Source organism: Leopardus geoffroyi, chromosome B2 (assembly GCF_018350155.1).
Source record: "Leopardus geoffroyi isolate Oge1 chromosome B2, O.geoffroyi_Oge1_pat1.0, whole genome shotgun sequence".
Lineage (NCBI taxonomy): Eukaryota > Metazoa > Chordata > Mammalia > Carnivora > Felidae > Leopardus > Leopardus geoffroyi.
The window spans coordinates 11172812-11186085 of NC_059332.1; the positions used below are offsets into that span (position 1 = coordinate 11172812).

Below are 13274 nucleotides of genomic sequence, written 5' to 3' on the forward strand. Positions count from 1 at the left end.
ACTCCCTTTATTGTGGGGATGTGGGGGCGAGGGAGGCTCACGCCCGACACATGGTAAGAACCTTAGCACGGGCCCTTCTTCATCACCTTTCCAGTGAGGACCACCACCCTACATGTACAGCACAGACTCCAGGCTTCTTTCTATCAAGTCTTGTGCACTGGCTTAGCTAGACAAAAACTGAAAGTGAGTTTAAAAAAAATTTGTTTTGGCAACTCCGGGTTCTCATTAAAATTTTCCACCCTCGTGCTAGATGGTCAATCCGGGAATGCCCGCAGCTCCTCTGGATTTGTGCCGGCCTTTCCCCCACCAGACCACAGGGCTTTCCTGCCACCTTCATTACCATCCTGCAGTCCCATTCCTGCATCCTGCCGTGTACTTTCTATTTTCCTTTAGGTTTTGTAGAGGTTCGGGGAGAACCAAGACTGCTGGAACAGTATGTGAAATTAAGTATGAACAGATTGGGAGAAGGCTTAATGTGATTTTTATGCAAATTACATTTAAAAGCTTTAGTACATATGCTTTGTGAAATTAACTCTAGCTTCTCACTATTTATATTTGGGTGTTTTGGGCTAAGTGCTAATTAGGTGAAATCTCAGCTCAGATACTACCAGGCAGGATGTAACCGCAACCTTCCCCAAGTGGAGATGTGTGCGCCATTATCCAAGCTTTTCAAAAAAATATTTATAAGACGAAACACCAACTCACACAGCATTGCTGATCCTGCCCTGATAACTTTTCTTAAGTAAGGCCAAGACAAAGCAGTACTATTAATGTTTTTATCTGGTAGTCCTGAAAGGAGGGTGAAGAAAACCCCGTCCAGTGACTACCACACACGTGCAGAATGCTAACCAAACTCTGAGAACATTCCGCACAATGTCAGCTTAGTAACTGTCCCCAGTTTCAGAAAATTCAACGGCCCGCTACTGGGTCTGGACACTACCTACATTTGATTAAATGATCCCCGTGCATCCCAGGAAATTTCTGAAAATGTTCTGCTAGACTCTGCCAGTGAACACTTAACTAGTTAGGGCGGCTCAACATGGTGGGTCTCAGGGCAGGAGAGGAAAAGGGGAGTAAAGAGAAGGGACGGTCCCTGTCACGGAGACGTTTACTCCAAACAGTGATGCAGCATCTATCAAGATGAAGAAGTAAAAACCCTTATAAGGGAACATACAGTTGAAACAAATTAACATCTTGCAAACGGAATCATACTTTAAGAAACCCAGACGTTCGCCGAGAACTACAAGTCAATACATTCAGGGCATAAAAATTGTAGGTTAAATAAATATCAATTTAAGAAGCAGTATGGTAAAATCTCCGCTGGCACCCTCACGGAAACGAGTTCTTGCAGACAGTCAAGTTTTCGAAAAGAGTACATTTAGTACGTTTTGGTCCATTTAGTACCAAAGCCTAACAATTCTGACTTTAAAATTTTAAACTGTGATACACATTCTTGAATTCTTAAAACGTACTGAAAAAAAAAAATCTCAACCTACTGCCCAAAACAGGGAAAGGAAATCCTGGCATACAGAAACTCTCTTATCTAGAAAGGGTGTTATGTCATTGACCATTCACAAGGGGCTTACCACAGTTTCCTTAAAAGTAAGCTCCTAAGGGGCGCCTGGGTGGCGCAGTCGGTTAAGCGTCCGACTTCAGCCAGGTCACGATCTCGCGGTCCGTGAGTTCGAGCCCCGCGTCAGGCTCTGGGCTGATGGCTCAGAGCCTGGCGCCTGTTTCCGATTCTGTGTCTCCCTCTCTCTCTGCCCCTCCCCCGTTCATGCTCTGTCTCTCTCTGTCCCAAAAATAAACGTTGAAAAAAAAATTAAAAAAAAAAAAAAAAAAAAAAAAGTAAGCTCCTAGGGGCAACTGCAAATTAAACATTTAAATGATCATTTTAAACACCAGCTATTTTATGCAACATAAGATCCATGAGTGCTCATGGACAGCGGCATCTAAAGGTCCCTGAGGAAGATCTGCTTTCCAGAGTGGGACAGTCTGGAGAATTCACCAGTCCAAAACGAAGGTTCAAAGGACTCCACTTTTTTTTTTTTTTTTTTAAAGTAGGCTCTATGCCCAATGTGGGGGCCTGAACTCACGACTCCGCGATCAAGAGTCACGTGTTTCACTGACCGAGGTAGCCGGGCACCCCTTCAGAGGACTCCTCTGCTGCTGCTAATCCAGCTTTGGGTTACAGAGAGACTCCCACGGAACAGTCAGAACCCCGTTCTCCCATACCTCCTAAGGGAACATCTTGGAGCTGAGTCTTATCCTTTCTCCACTCAGAGACAACATCCAAGAGAGCATTAAAATGAAAATCCATGCGCTTGTCAATAGTGGGGTCAGTTATTCTTCCACCTTCCTGAATTAAGTCACATCTCTCTCCAAATTTATGCATGCTGATGCCAAGCTTCAAAATAATAAGAATAAGAAGGTGAAAATTTTCCCTGGAAAAAACACTTACAGGTTCTAAGCTGAAATCAGACAGAGCTCTCTCATGGAGAAAATGGTCTAACAGATCCCGAAAGTAAAGCTACACATGCCTCCTGGGGAGCGGCAGCCAAGTCAGGCAGTGAGGAAAGAGCAGGAAATCGAGGAGCGCTTCTCTCAGGAAGACGCGACGTAACAGCAGGCAGCTTCTATGCCACGCACCCTACAGCTTTGTGGCCAGGGTCTGTTAATGCTTCAGGTGCTACAGCTGCACATGGCCTCCCCTCGCTCTGACGTCCTGTCCCCTGCGTGGACCCTCACAGGAATGAGCACGCAACCACACCGACACTCACAGAAGCTGATGCCGAATTTACGGCAAATAAGTAGTTCAGAAAAAAACCTTGGGCCTACCAGGTCTTCAAAGAAACTATGTAGGGTTGCCCGATAAAAGACAGCATGCCCTCTTAAAACTGGACTCTCAGATAAACAACGAGTGGTTTGGGTTTTGTGGGGGTGTGGGGTTGTTTTCTGTTATTGTTTTTTAGTTTAGTATATCCCAAACATCGCATGCAAAATAGCCCACGTGGTACTTGGGATATACTTATCCTAAAAAAATTTACTTATTTATCCAAAAGGTCAAATTTAGCTGGGCATGCTGTATTTTTATTTGCTTCACCCAGCAAACCTTCAAATGACAAGCTTATCAAGTGGCCTGCAAATAACACACAAATAGAATTATAGATCTCAGGAAAAAATCCTCTCTGTGCTCTCGCTCCACTTTCTCAGAAAGGAAGAACTGTAACTGTTTTTATCGGGGATGAGGGGGCAAGAAACCATTTGGGGGTTGTTATTTATCATCCAGAAGCATATTAATACTATACGAAAACAAAATGAGACAGTTTTTTCTTCGGCTTATCTACGAGAAGAATCATCAAGAAACCCACTTGTTCACACATGAGTGCTACCGGGTTGTTGATACAGCCATTGACAATCTGCGCCCCTCTTCCCACTGTGACGCCTTTGAAAGATTTATCATCCCATACTCGGCCTCCGATTCTGTCTTTGGCTTCCAGGACAGTCACCTAAAAAGATAGGCAATCAGGGAAGCTACACAGGAAGAGAGTAGCCATTTAAATACAGTACTACAAACGCAAAATGACACAGTTAGGTAAGTTCCATACGTAGTTAATTATTAGCTCGCTTGTGAACAAAAGTTTAAAAAGAGGGTGGTGTGAACAGAAGCCAAAGTAGATGTTAAAACACACAATCCCGCTTTTAGCAAGGAGTGAACAGCCTGCTGGAGGAATGCCTTACACTGTCCCTCCTCCAACCCCACAATGAGAAGATTTGATGAGCCAGCACGTGAGATGCAATAAGAGCTTTTATGAAATACTATCCCACAAATTAAAAAGCACAAAAAGAAACTAGGTTAATGCAGTGATTTTGTCCTATGAAACATCTATGTATGTAGCAAAATTCCTTTAGCATTGCAAATGGGCTTTAATGTCCCTAAGATGTGACTATTAAAAAAAAAAAAACAAAAAACAAAAAACAAGGGCACCAGGGTGGCTCAGTAGGTTAAGTGTCTGACTTCAGCTCAGGCCACGATCTCATGGTACGTGAGCGGAAGTCCCGCATCGGGATTGGAGCCTGAAGCCTGCCTGCTTCAGATTCTGTGTCTCCCTCTCTCTCTCTCTCTCTCTGCCCTTCCCTCCTTGTGCTCTCTCTCAAAATATAAACTTTTTTTTTTTTTTTTTTTTTTTTTATCATATATCATTCTACCCAACGATGACCTCGTGGGCTTGATCTAAGCAGGCTGGCCCCATACCCAGACGATTTTACCTCCCCCCAGATTTCTTTCTTTTTTTCTTCTTTTTAAGGGCTTAGATTAATCTGCGTTTTTTAACATTTTTTTAAAAATTATTTTTAAGTAATCTTTAGACCCAATGTGGGGCTTGAACTTACAACTCTGAGATTAAGAGTCGTGTGCTCTACTGACTGAGCCAGCCAGGTGCCTCTACTTCCCCCAAATTTCGGAGGGCAGGAGGGGCTGTGGGTGACAGACAGCCCTGTGGCTATAAGTGCTACACTTCTCTGGGCTGCAGTGACCCAGGGCAAATGGGAATCCTAAGCAGTTCAAGGCCACCCATTCCACTTCTGGATCCCGGAAAGCACTCTTTCAAATTGCTCAAGGAGGTTCCCCAAGTTAGCCATGTCCTAGGTTACTCAAGAGACTCTATTTCCTGACCATGAGAAGGATGGGTGGTCTCTGTAGAGTCTGTCTTATCACCCCGCAAAAGAAAGGAGAGAACAGGTGGAGTCCTCTGAATATTTTATTCCTCATTTTCTTCAACAAGCAAGGCTATAGCCAAATTTCTACCCTCCCCACCCTCTTTCTTGGATTTCATTCAGATTAACACAGACCCACCCATCTCTAGATTCTTTTTCAGTATAAGAGGAAGGCAGGACATTAAAGACGGCACCCTAGACTTTCGATGTTAATAGTCTCCCCTGTAACATAATCTGTAAGTTTTCTAAGTAAAAACAAGAAATCTTGGCCCTAATATCTGATGCTGGAATAAATGATCAATTAAACACTTCCTAGCTTAATGCCATTAAGAAAATATTTTGAGGGGCATCTGGGTGGCTCAGTCTGTTGACCGTCCAACTTCGGCTCAGGTAACGATATCACAGTTTGTGAGTTCAAGCCCTGCATCCGGCTGTCTGCTCTCAGCTCAGAGCTTGCTTTGGATCCTCTGTCGCCCCTACTCTCTGCACCTCCCCAGTTCATGTTCCGTCTCTCTCAAAACTAAATAAACCATTTAAAAAAAAAAAGATTTTGAAATGCAAACACACTTCCTATAAATCCAACTCAGGTTCTTCTGTTTCGTTAGCAACATAATGTAATCCAAGACTTAACGTCTTCCATTCAACTGAGGGAAACGGCTCTTAGACATGGCTACTGAAACCTTTTCTCATCTCAGAAACTCTTCCAGCAGAAGAGACACCATGGAAAAGAAGCTGTCATTTCTTGGGGCGCCTGGGTAGCTCAGTTGGTTGAGCATCTGACTTCAGCTCAGGTTATGACCTCACGGTTCGTGAGTTCGAGCCCCGTGTCGGGCTCTGTGCTGACGGCTCGGAGCCTAGAGCTTGCTTTGGATTCTGTGTCTCCCTCTCTCTCTGCTCCTCCCCCTCTGACACTCTGTCTCTGTCTCTCAAAAATAAATAAACATTAAAAAAAATTAAAAAAAAAAAAAAGCTGTCATTTCTTTCAGCCAGAGAAAAGTGAAGATTAATTCAATTCTACCAAGATGATTTTCACATCTGGTTTACTGAAAACCAAAGTCCTCGAAAAATAAGTGTTTAAAAAGGGGAAATGTGTCAGACCTAAAAGTCACAGAAATCAAGGGGATGGCTAATTTGAATGAACCTAATAGAAATTAGATTCTAAATTGCACAATTTTTTTTTCTAACAGTCTCTACTTTGGCTAATTTTGAACTGGAATATGGCCACATACTAGGTAAAAACTACCCTACCTTGGAGAAGCAAGCTGCCTCAAACAGGTGGAGCACACTTTAAAGTCATGCAATTCTGTCTCAACAACACATTAATTCAATCTTGCTTCCAAAAGCAGAGATTTTTGTTTCTCAGAGTGAGAGTCAAAGTGTGCCTTTGAGGGGCACCTGGCTGGCTGCTGGTAGAGCATGCAACTCTCCATTCTCAGGGTTGTGGGTTCAAGCCCCATGTTGGGCACAGAGGACAGAGGTTACTCGAAAAAAAAAATATATGCAAATTTCACTGTGTGTTTCAGAAACTTTATACAAGAAACGGTGAACTTCTAAGCTGCTATTAGCTGTCTCAAGCTATTGCAAAAACAAAGACTTTTTCCCAATGTCCCCTCTATAGTGTCAATAACACCTGGGAAAAATTTCTGCTTTCATACCTGCACAGAATCTCTTCTGACTTGCTCATTAGGAGTCTAAAACCCTGTGTAAAGCTGTCTAAACTCTTTCTCTTATTAAACCAATTCTAAAAAATTTTTTATCTTTTCTAGAACCAATGGCAAAGATTTTAAAGATACAAAGATACAGTGCATTTAGAACTGCCCACTAAAATCAGAAACTGGTTTCTAAATCTTAGAAAATCTGGACCAAAGGAATGGTTAACCATCTGTTATCAACTTCATGACCCAAAATCTTACCTTAATTCCAAAGTTATGCAGTTGCCTAGCAGCTGCTAATCCTGCTGGACCAGCCCCAATAATGATGACTGATTTCTTTAAAAATAAAAAAAAATAAAAAAAATTTTTAAAATGGAGGGAGGGGGAAGGATCCAATTAGAGAAATGAAAACAATAAAACAATATACCGTGTTAGTTGTTCTAGAAGGTACTAACCACCAAGCCATGTTAGCTCATCTACATTTCTTTGATGTTCACAGAAAGCTATTTTCCTAAAGAACACGGAAGTACTGGTCTTAAGGAATCCCCTCCGCCTTACAGTTCCTGACACACTTCCCCAGAGCAACACACGTTCTACAAACGTCTTGCTTTATAATTTCTGTGGTGATAATGTGGCTGTTACTAGTATTATTAACTAGTATTCACTAGTATCTGCATGCTAGCACTGATCATGGTGGTGATGGTGTCCCCGTTAAAGCAACAGTCACCTACGTTGTGGTAATCTTTAGGAAGAAGATGCTGGTCGGTGCCGACGTTAAGAACCCCTGTGTTGATGAGACCTTTTCTCGTCATAAAATAAAGTATCCTCTCCACTTCCTGAACGCATCGGATGCGCACGAGACCCCGAACGATGATGTGAGGAATACATTTCTGAGGTGTAAGAGCTTCCTGTGTTTGAAAACAAAACCAAACTGTTAAAACAAATACAACACGTAACTCTTGGTTCCTCCAAAAGTTAAACAGAATGACTATATGACCCAGCAATTCCACTCATATACACTGAAAAGAACTGACAACGTAGGTTCCAACAAAACTCACAGCAGCATTATTCAAACTGCCAAAATGGCGGAAACTATCCAAGTGTGCATCAACGGATGAATGGATAAGCCAAAGGGGTATACCCATACATGGAATATTATCTGGCCATAAAAAGAAATGAAAGTTCTGGGGTGCCTGAGTGGCTCAGTCGGTTAAACCTCTGATCTCGGCTCAGGTCATAATCTTACAGTTTGTGAGTTCAAGTCTCATGTTGGGCTCACCGCTGTCAGCAACGAGCCTGCTTCGGATCCTCTGTCTTCCTCGCTTTCTGCCCCTCCTCCTCTCATGCACCCTCTCTCAAAAATAAATAAAACATTAAAAAAAATGATACGAAGTTCTGATGACTGCTACCACATGGATGAACCCTGAAAACGTGATGTTAAATGAAGAAGCAACTGACAGAAGGCCACATGTTGCATGATTCCATTTATATAAACTACCGCACTGGGCAAGTCTACAGAGACAGGAAGTAGACTAGTGGTTGCCAGACTAGTACTGGGGGAAGGGAGGAATGGAGAGTCACTGCTTAATGGGCGTGGGGTTTCCTCTTGGGGTAACAAAAAAGTTCTAGAACTAGATATGGAGACAATCATATAACACTATTTACTTAATGCCACTGAACTGTACATTTTACAAAGGTAAAAATGGTAAATTTTACATTGGATTTTACAGTTAAAAAAAAAAAAAAAAAACCACCTTTCAGGGTATATGAGTCCATCAGGTATCACTAAGATATAGTAAGATCAGAGGGAGGTTTGCCTTGTGAAGGACAAAAAGAAGAAAGGGACAAAAGGAAGATACAGCAATTTGCATTTTCTCTCCTAATCCTCTCCCGTCCCAGAGAAGGACAGCTAGAGGGAGCGTGGGCTGACCACATCGTAAATACATTCTTGACTCAATAAACCACACAGCAAGGGCGACTGCTGAAGCCCACACTGCCACTGGTACTGGCAGAAAAGCTGAATTCTCATCACTGGTATGAGGAGACAGATTTAGGAACTTGTTTAAAAAGGGGAGAGTGGCGCCTGGATGACTCCGTAGGTTGAGCGTCTGACTCATGATCTTGGCTCAGATCACGATCTCAAGGTTCGTAAGATCGAGCCTTATGTCAGGCTCTGTGCTGACGGCCTGGAGCCTGCTCGGGATTCTTTCTCTCTCCCCTTCTGCCCCTCCCCCACACACATGCCCCCTTTCTCTCCCTCAAAATAAATAAACAAGAACAAAAGACACTGCCTTTTCCTACTCATCCCAACTCTGGCAAGGTCTCGGAACGTTTCAAAGATTCAAGATTAACGTAGCCTTGACCCAGTGTCATGACACACAGAGAGAGCGAGTTGGGGAAGGGGCGGAGAGAGCGAGAATCCCAAGCAGGTGCCACACTGTCAGCACAGAGCCAGATTCGGGGCTCAACCTCACAAACCACGAGATTGTGACTTGAACTGAAATCAAGAGTCAGACACTTAACGGACTGAGCCACCCAGGAGTCCCCTTACGATTTTCTTAATAATATTTTCTATAGCTGACTTTAAGAATATACTACGCAGGGGCGCCTGGGTGGCTCAGTCGGTTGAGCGTCCGACTTCGGCTCAGGTCACGATCTCACTGTTCGTGAGTTCGAGCCCTGCGTCGGGCTCTGTGCTGACTGCTCAGAGCCTGGAGCCTGTTTTGGATTCTGTGTCTCCCTCTCTCTCTGACCCTCCCCCGTTCATGCTCTGTCTCTCCCTGTCTCGAAAGTAAATTAAAAAAAAACATTAAAAAAAAAATTAAAAAAAAAATAAAAAGAATATACTATGCAATACACACAACATACAAAACGTGCGAATCAACTGCTTACGTTACTGGTAAGGCTTCCAGTCAACAGTAGGCTATTAGAAGTTTTAGGGGACCCAAAAGTTGTATGTGGATTTTTGACTGGGTAGGGGATGGAGTCAATGCCTCTAACCTTCAGATTGTTCAAGGGTCAAGTACATGCTCAAAGTATTCAAGAAATAACATTGGCTTGCAATGCTGCAGAAGGTAAAGAAATTTGTTTTCATGAAAATAAAAATAATTTCAAAATCTTTGACTCATAGCCTCTATATATGTGTTTTCCCACTAAAATATTAAACATAGGTAATACATACTATTTTATTAAATATTAAAATAGATCCAGGCCGATAAGTTCAGGATTTTTTTCTGTAAGCTTCTTCACCTGTATCAATCGATTTTCAAAGTCAAATGAAAAGAAACGTGAAGAAAAATGAAGCCAAGACTGTTTTTCTGAAAAGTGTATCTTTGCAACTTATTTACAGGAAATTCTGACCACAATTTTGTTCAGTTCAGCAAATGTTTATTGAGCATCTACCTCAGGCCTGCTGGGGAGGAAATGAACAAGTCTGCCTTGTCTAACCCACTTACATAATTCATATAAGTTGCAGTAACAGCCATAACCTATCAGGCCACCTCATACTGGATTCTAACCCAGTGAGATACCAGGGTGGAATTGGAGTATCTATTCTTTTAAATATTTATTTTCGAGAGAGAGAGAGACAGACAGACAGACAGACAGGGAGGGAGGGTGAATGAGCAGGGGAGGGGCAGAGAGAAAGGGAGACAGAGGATCCAAAGCAAGCTCTGAGCTGTCAGCACAGAGTTGGACGTGGGACTGGAATTCACCAACAGTGAGATCATGACCTGAGCCGAAGTCGGACACTTAACCAACTGAGCCACCCAGGCGCCCCTGGAATATCTTTCTTTAATCAAGATTAATTTGGCAGTCTTGCCAAAGGTTCTGGATTCAGCAGTTCCTCAAACAATTGAAAAAATTAATCAGAAAAATATTAGGGTTAGGAAATCCTTTGGTGTTGTTGTTGTTGCTGTTTTGAAGCTCATATTCCCTTCTCATTTAGCCTCGCCCCTTTCCAGGTAGGTGCTGCGTGAGGCCCCTGACATCTCTTCAGTCCCAGCAAAAAGCAAAGCACTCACTAGTCTCCTCGTTGGAGGATAATACGATGTTAAGACTCTGCCTCCGGGGGTTTATGATACAATCTTTAATGTTTTACTTCTCTTCCTCTTGGCATTCACAGCGGAACGTGCTCGGAACCAACTCTGCGCCATACACGCACTCACTAGAGTCAAGAGTTCTGATATGATCTGAAGTGGTGGTTCTCAGGATACAGAGACTTCACACCCCTTGGGTAATACTTGGAGACACCTCTGATGGTCACGACCAGGGCTGAGCTAGTGGCATCTAGAAGGCAGAGGCCAGGGATGCCGCGCAACATCCTACGGTGGCCGGGACAGCCCCCCACACAAAGACTATCCACCCAAATGTCCGCAGTGCGCAGGTGGAGAATCCCCGATCTAGAGGGCCCCCCCCCGCCCTGCCCCACGGCTATCGCAGCCCCTCTCTTCCGAGGGCGGCCTCCGCCCGCACGCGTCAGCTCATGTCCCTTCACTTACTTTGCAGTTAGTGTACCACAGCGCGAGGATGAGGTTCCTCAGAGCCAGGTACATGGTGGGGTCTCGGGAATACTCCGGGAACTCATAGAGCTCGTCCAGCTCCATCACGTCTGGCCTCACGCACAGGGCTTTACCGCACTCGTTGGGCTGATAGAAAGGCTGGAAGTACCGGTTCATGCCTGGAGCTGACAGAAGACACAGACGGGCAAATCCCACGGCCGTAACTTCCAAACCCAAACCAGGGAAACGCCAGGGCAAGACCAAACCGCAAGTGCCATGGTCTGTCCTGCAATAAATTTCCTGCTTCCTCTGTCCAGCCGATGAAATACACACGAACTACCTATCTTCCCCATTCTTTCCTCACAAATTTAATTTCCATGGCATGGAAAATTTTTTTTAAGTTTTAACTGGGGTAACAACACCTGCCATAAAATCGACCACCTTCACCGAGTTCAGGTGTTGCGTGCAGCCAGGTTGAGCACGTTCACATTGCTGTGCAACAAATCCCCTGAAATTCTGTATCTTGTAAGACTGAAACTCTGTGAACGTGAACTCCCCATGGAAATAGATGTTAACTCATTGGAATTTTTCTGATTAAAAAATGGGTGGGGCGCCTGGGTGGCGCAGTCGGTTAAGCGTCCGGCTTCAGCCAGGTCACGATCTCGCGGTCCGTGAGTTCGAGCCCCGTGTCAGGCTCTGGGCTGATGGCTCAGAGCCTGGAGCCTGTTTCCGATTCTGTGTCTCCCTCTCTCTCTGCCCCTCCCCCGTTCATGCTCTGTCTCTCTCTGTCCCCAAAATAAATAAACGTTGAAAAAATAAAAAATAAAAAAAAAAAAAAGAAAAGAAAAAAATGGGGTGCCTGGGTGCCTCAGGCGGTTGAACGGCTCAGGTCATGATCTCACGGCTTGTAAGTTCGAGCCCCACGTCAGGTATTGGGCTGATGGCTGAGAGCCTGAAACTGCTTTGGCTTCTGTCTCCCCCTCGCTCTCTCTGCCCCTCCCCCACTCTCTCTCTCTGAAAAATAAATAAAACATTAAAAAATTTTAAAACAATGAATAGGTTCATAGAGGTACGTATCAATCCCTGAGTCCTCTGAGAATCCTTGAACAGTGGGGTAACATTTAAGGGGATAATCTATCCTCAGTGCTGTTTCTATGAACAAAGACTATTAATATAACAGGTACTTAGTTTTTTCTAAAGCCAGAAAAAAATGCTTTTTCCTAATCTGCCTTTCAAGAACATTGTCCCTATGTCATTAAACATGACTTCAATGGACAGAGAGTATTTTCCCATGATTTAACCACTCCCCCATTGCTGCACATTGAATTTTCATCTAATTATTTCACTATTATCAACAATGCAATATAAATCTTTGGACTCACATTTGATAATTTACTTCGATAATTAGTTTAGGATAAATTCCTAGAATAAAGGGTGTCTGTCTATTTTAAGGTTTTCAATTCACAAACTGTCCCTCACAAATGCCCATACCCACATATAGCATTTGCAAGCCTGTTTCATTGTACCTTCATTAACCCTGGGATTTATCACTTCAGCTTTGATTCTGACCACCTCCACATTTTTAGAGGGCCCAGTGTTATTTGGTTAAAAACCTTAAAAAAATGCTTCCAGGTCAAAATCTATTTGCACCACCAAACATGAAGTTTGTTAGTGTCCAGACAGAGGAAGGTCTAAAATTGTTCCTTGTACACTAAGAATTCCAGTAGAGAATTTTAAAGATCCATTTAAAGTAAACGGTCAACAGCAGGTCTGGCCTGACCTGATGTTTTGGATTATTTTCAAGAATGGATCACTTAGCTGAGATTTTCAACGGCTTCATTAGAAGCAGAGAGACTGGGGAGACAGAGAAAAAAAAAAAAAAAGAAGGGCGACCCATACAGTCAAAACTATCTTCCAGTATGTCCGAGTTTACATTCTCTTCAAATTATGTAGCCACCTAAATTTCAAATAAAAAACTCCTTGGAGTGACTGGGTGGCTCAGTCAGTTAAGCAGCTGACTTTGGCACAGGTCACGATCTCACAGTTCATGAGGTTGGGCCCCACATTGGGCTCTGTGCTGACAGCACAGAGACTGCTTGGGATTCTCTGTCTCTCCCCCACTCGTTCTCTGTCAAAACTAAATAAACGTTAAAAAAAAAAAAAAAAAAAAAAAAAGATGGGGCGCCTGGGTGGCTCAGTCGGTTAAGCGTCCGACTAAGGCTCAGGTCATGATCTCACAGTTTGTGGGTTCGAGCCCCTCATCAGGCTCTGTGCTGACAGCTCAGAACCTGGAGCCTGCTTCAGACTCTGTGTCTCCTTCTCTCTCTGCCCCTCCCCCGCTCAACGCTTTGTCTCACTCTGTTTCTCAAAAACAAATAAATGTAAAAAAGGGAAAAAAAATAAAAAG

At 43.5% G+C, this 13274-nt stretch overlaps 1 protein-coding gene across 7 annotated transcripts in view; it reads right to left on the minus strand.

Moving 5' to 3' along the window:
- The window catches only part of KDM1B (lysine demethylase 1B), a 62112-nt gene that overhangs the window by 16982 nt on the left and 31856 nt on the right, over nucleotides 1-13274 (minus strand). For all 7 annotated transcript variants that reach the window (XM_045497269.1, XM_045497267.1, XM_045497266.1 and 4 more), the window contains 5 exons: nucleotides 10868-11052; nucleotides 7100-7276; nucleotides 6630-6704; nucleotides 3372-3509; nucleotides 2236-2407 (listed from right to left, as the gene is read on the minus strand). In XM_045497269.1, coding sequence (XP_045353225.1) covers nucleotides 2236-2407; nucleotides 3372-3509; nucleotides 6630-6704; nucleotides 7100-7276; nucleotides 10868-11052 — 747 coding nt within the window. The remainder of the gene's footprint in view (nucleotides 1-2235; nucleotides 2408-3371; nucleotides 3510-6629; nucleotides 6705-7099; nucleotides 7277-10867; nucleotides 11053-13274) is intronic.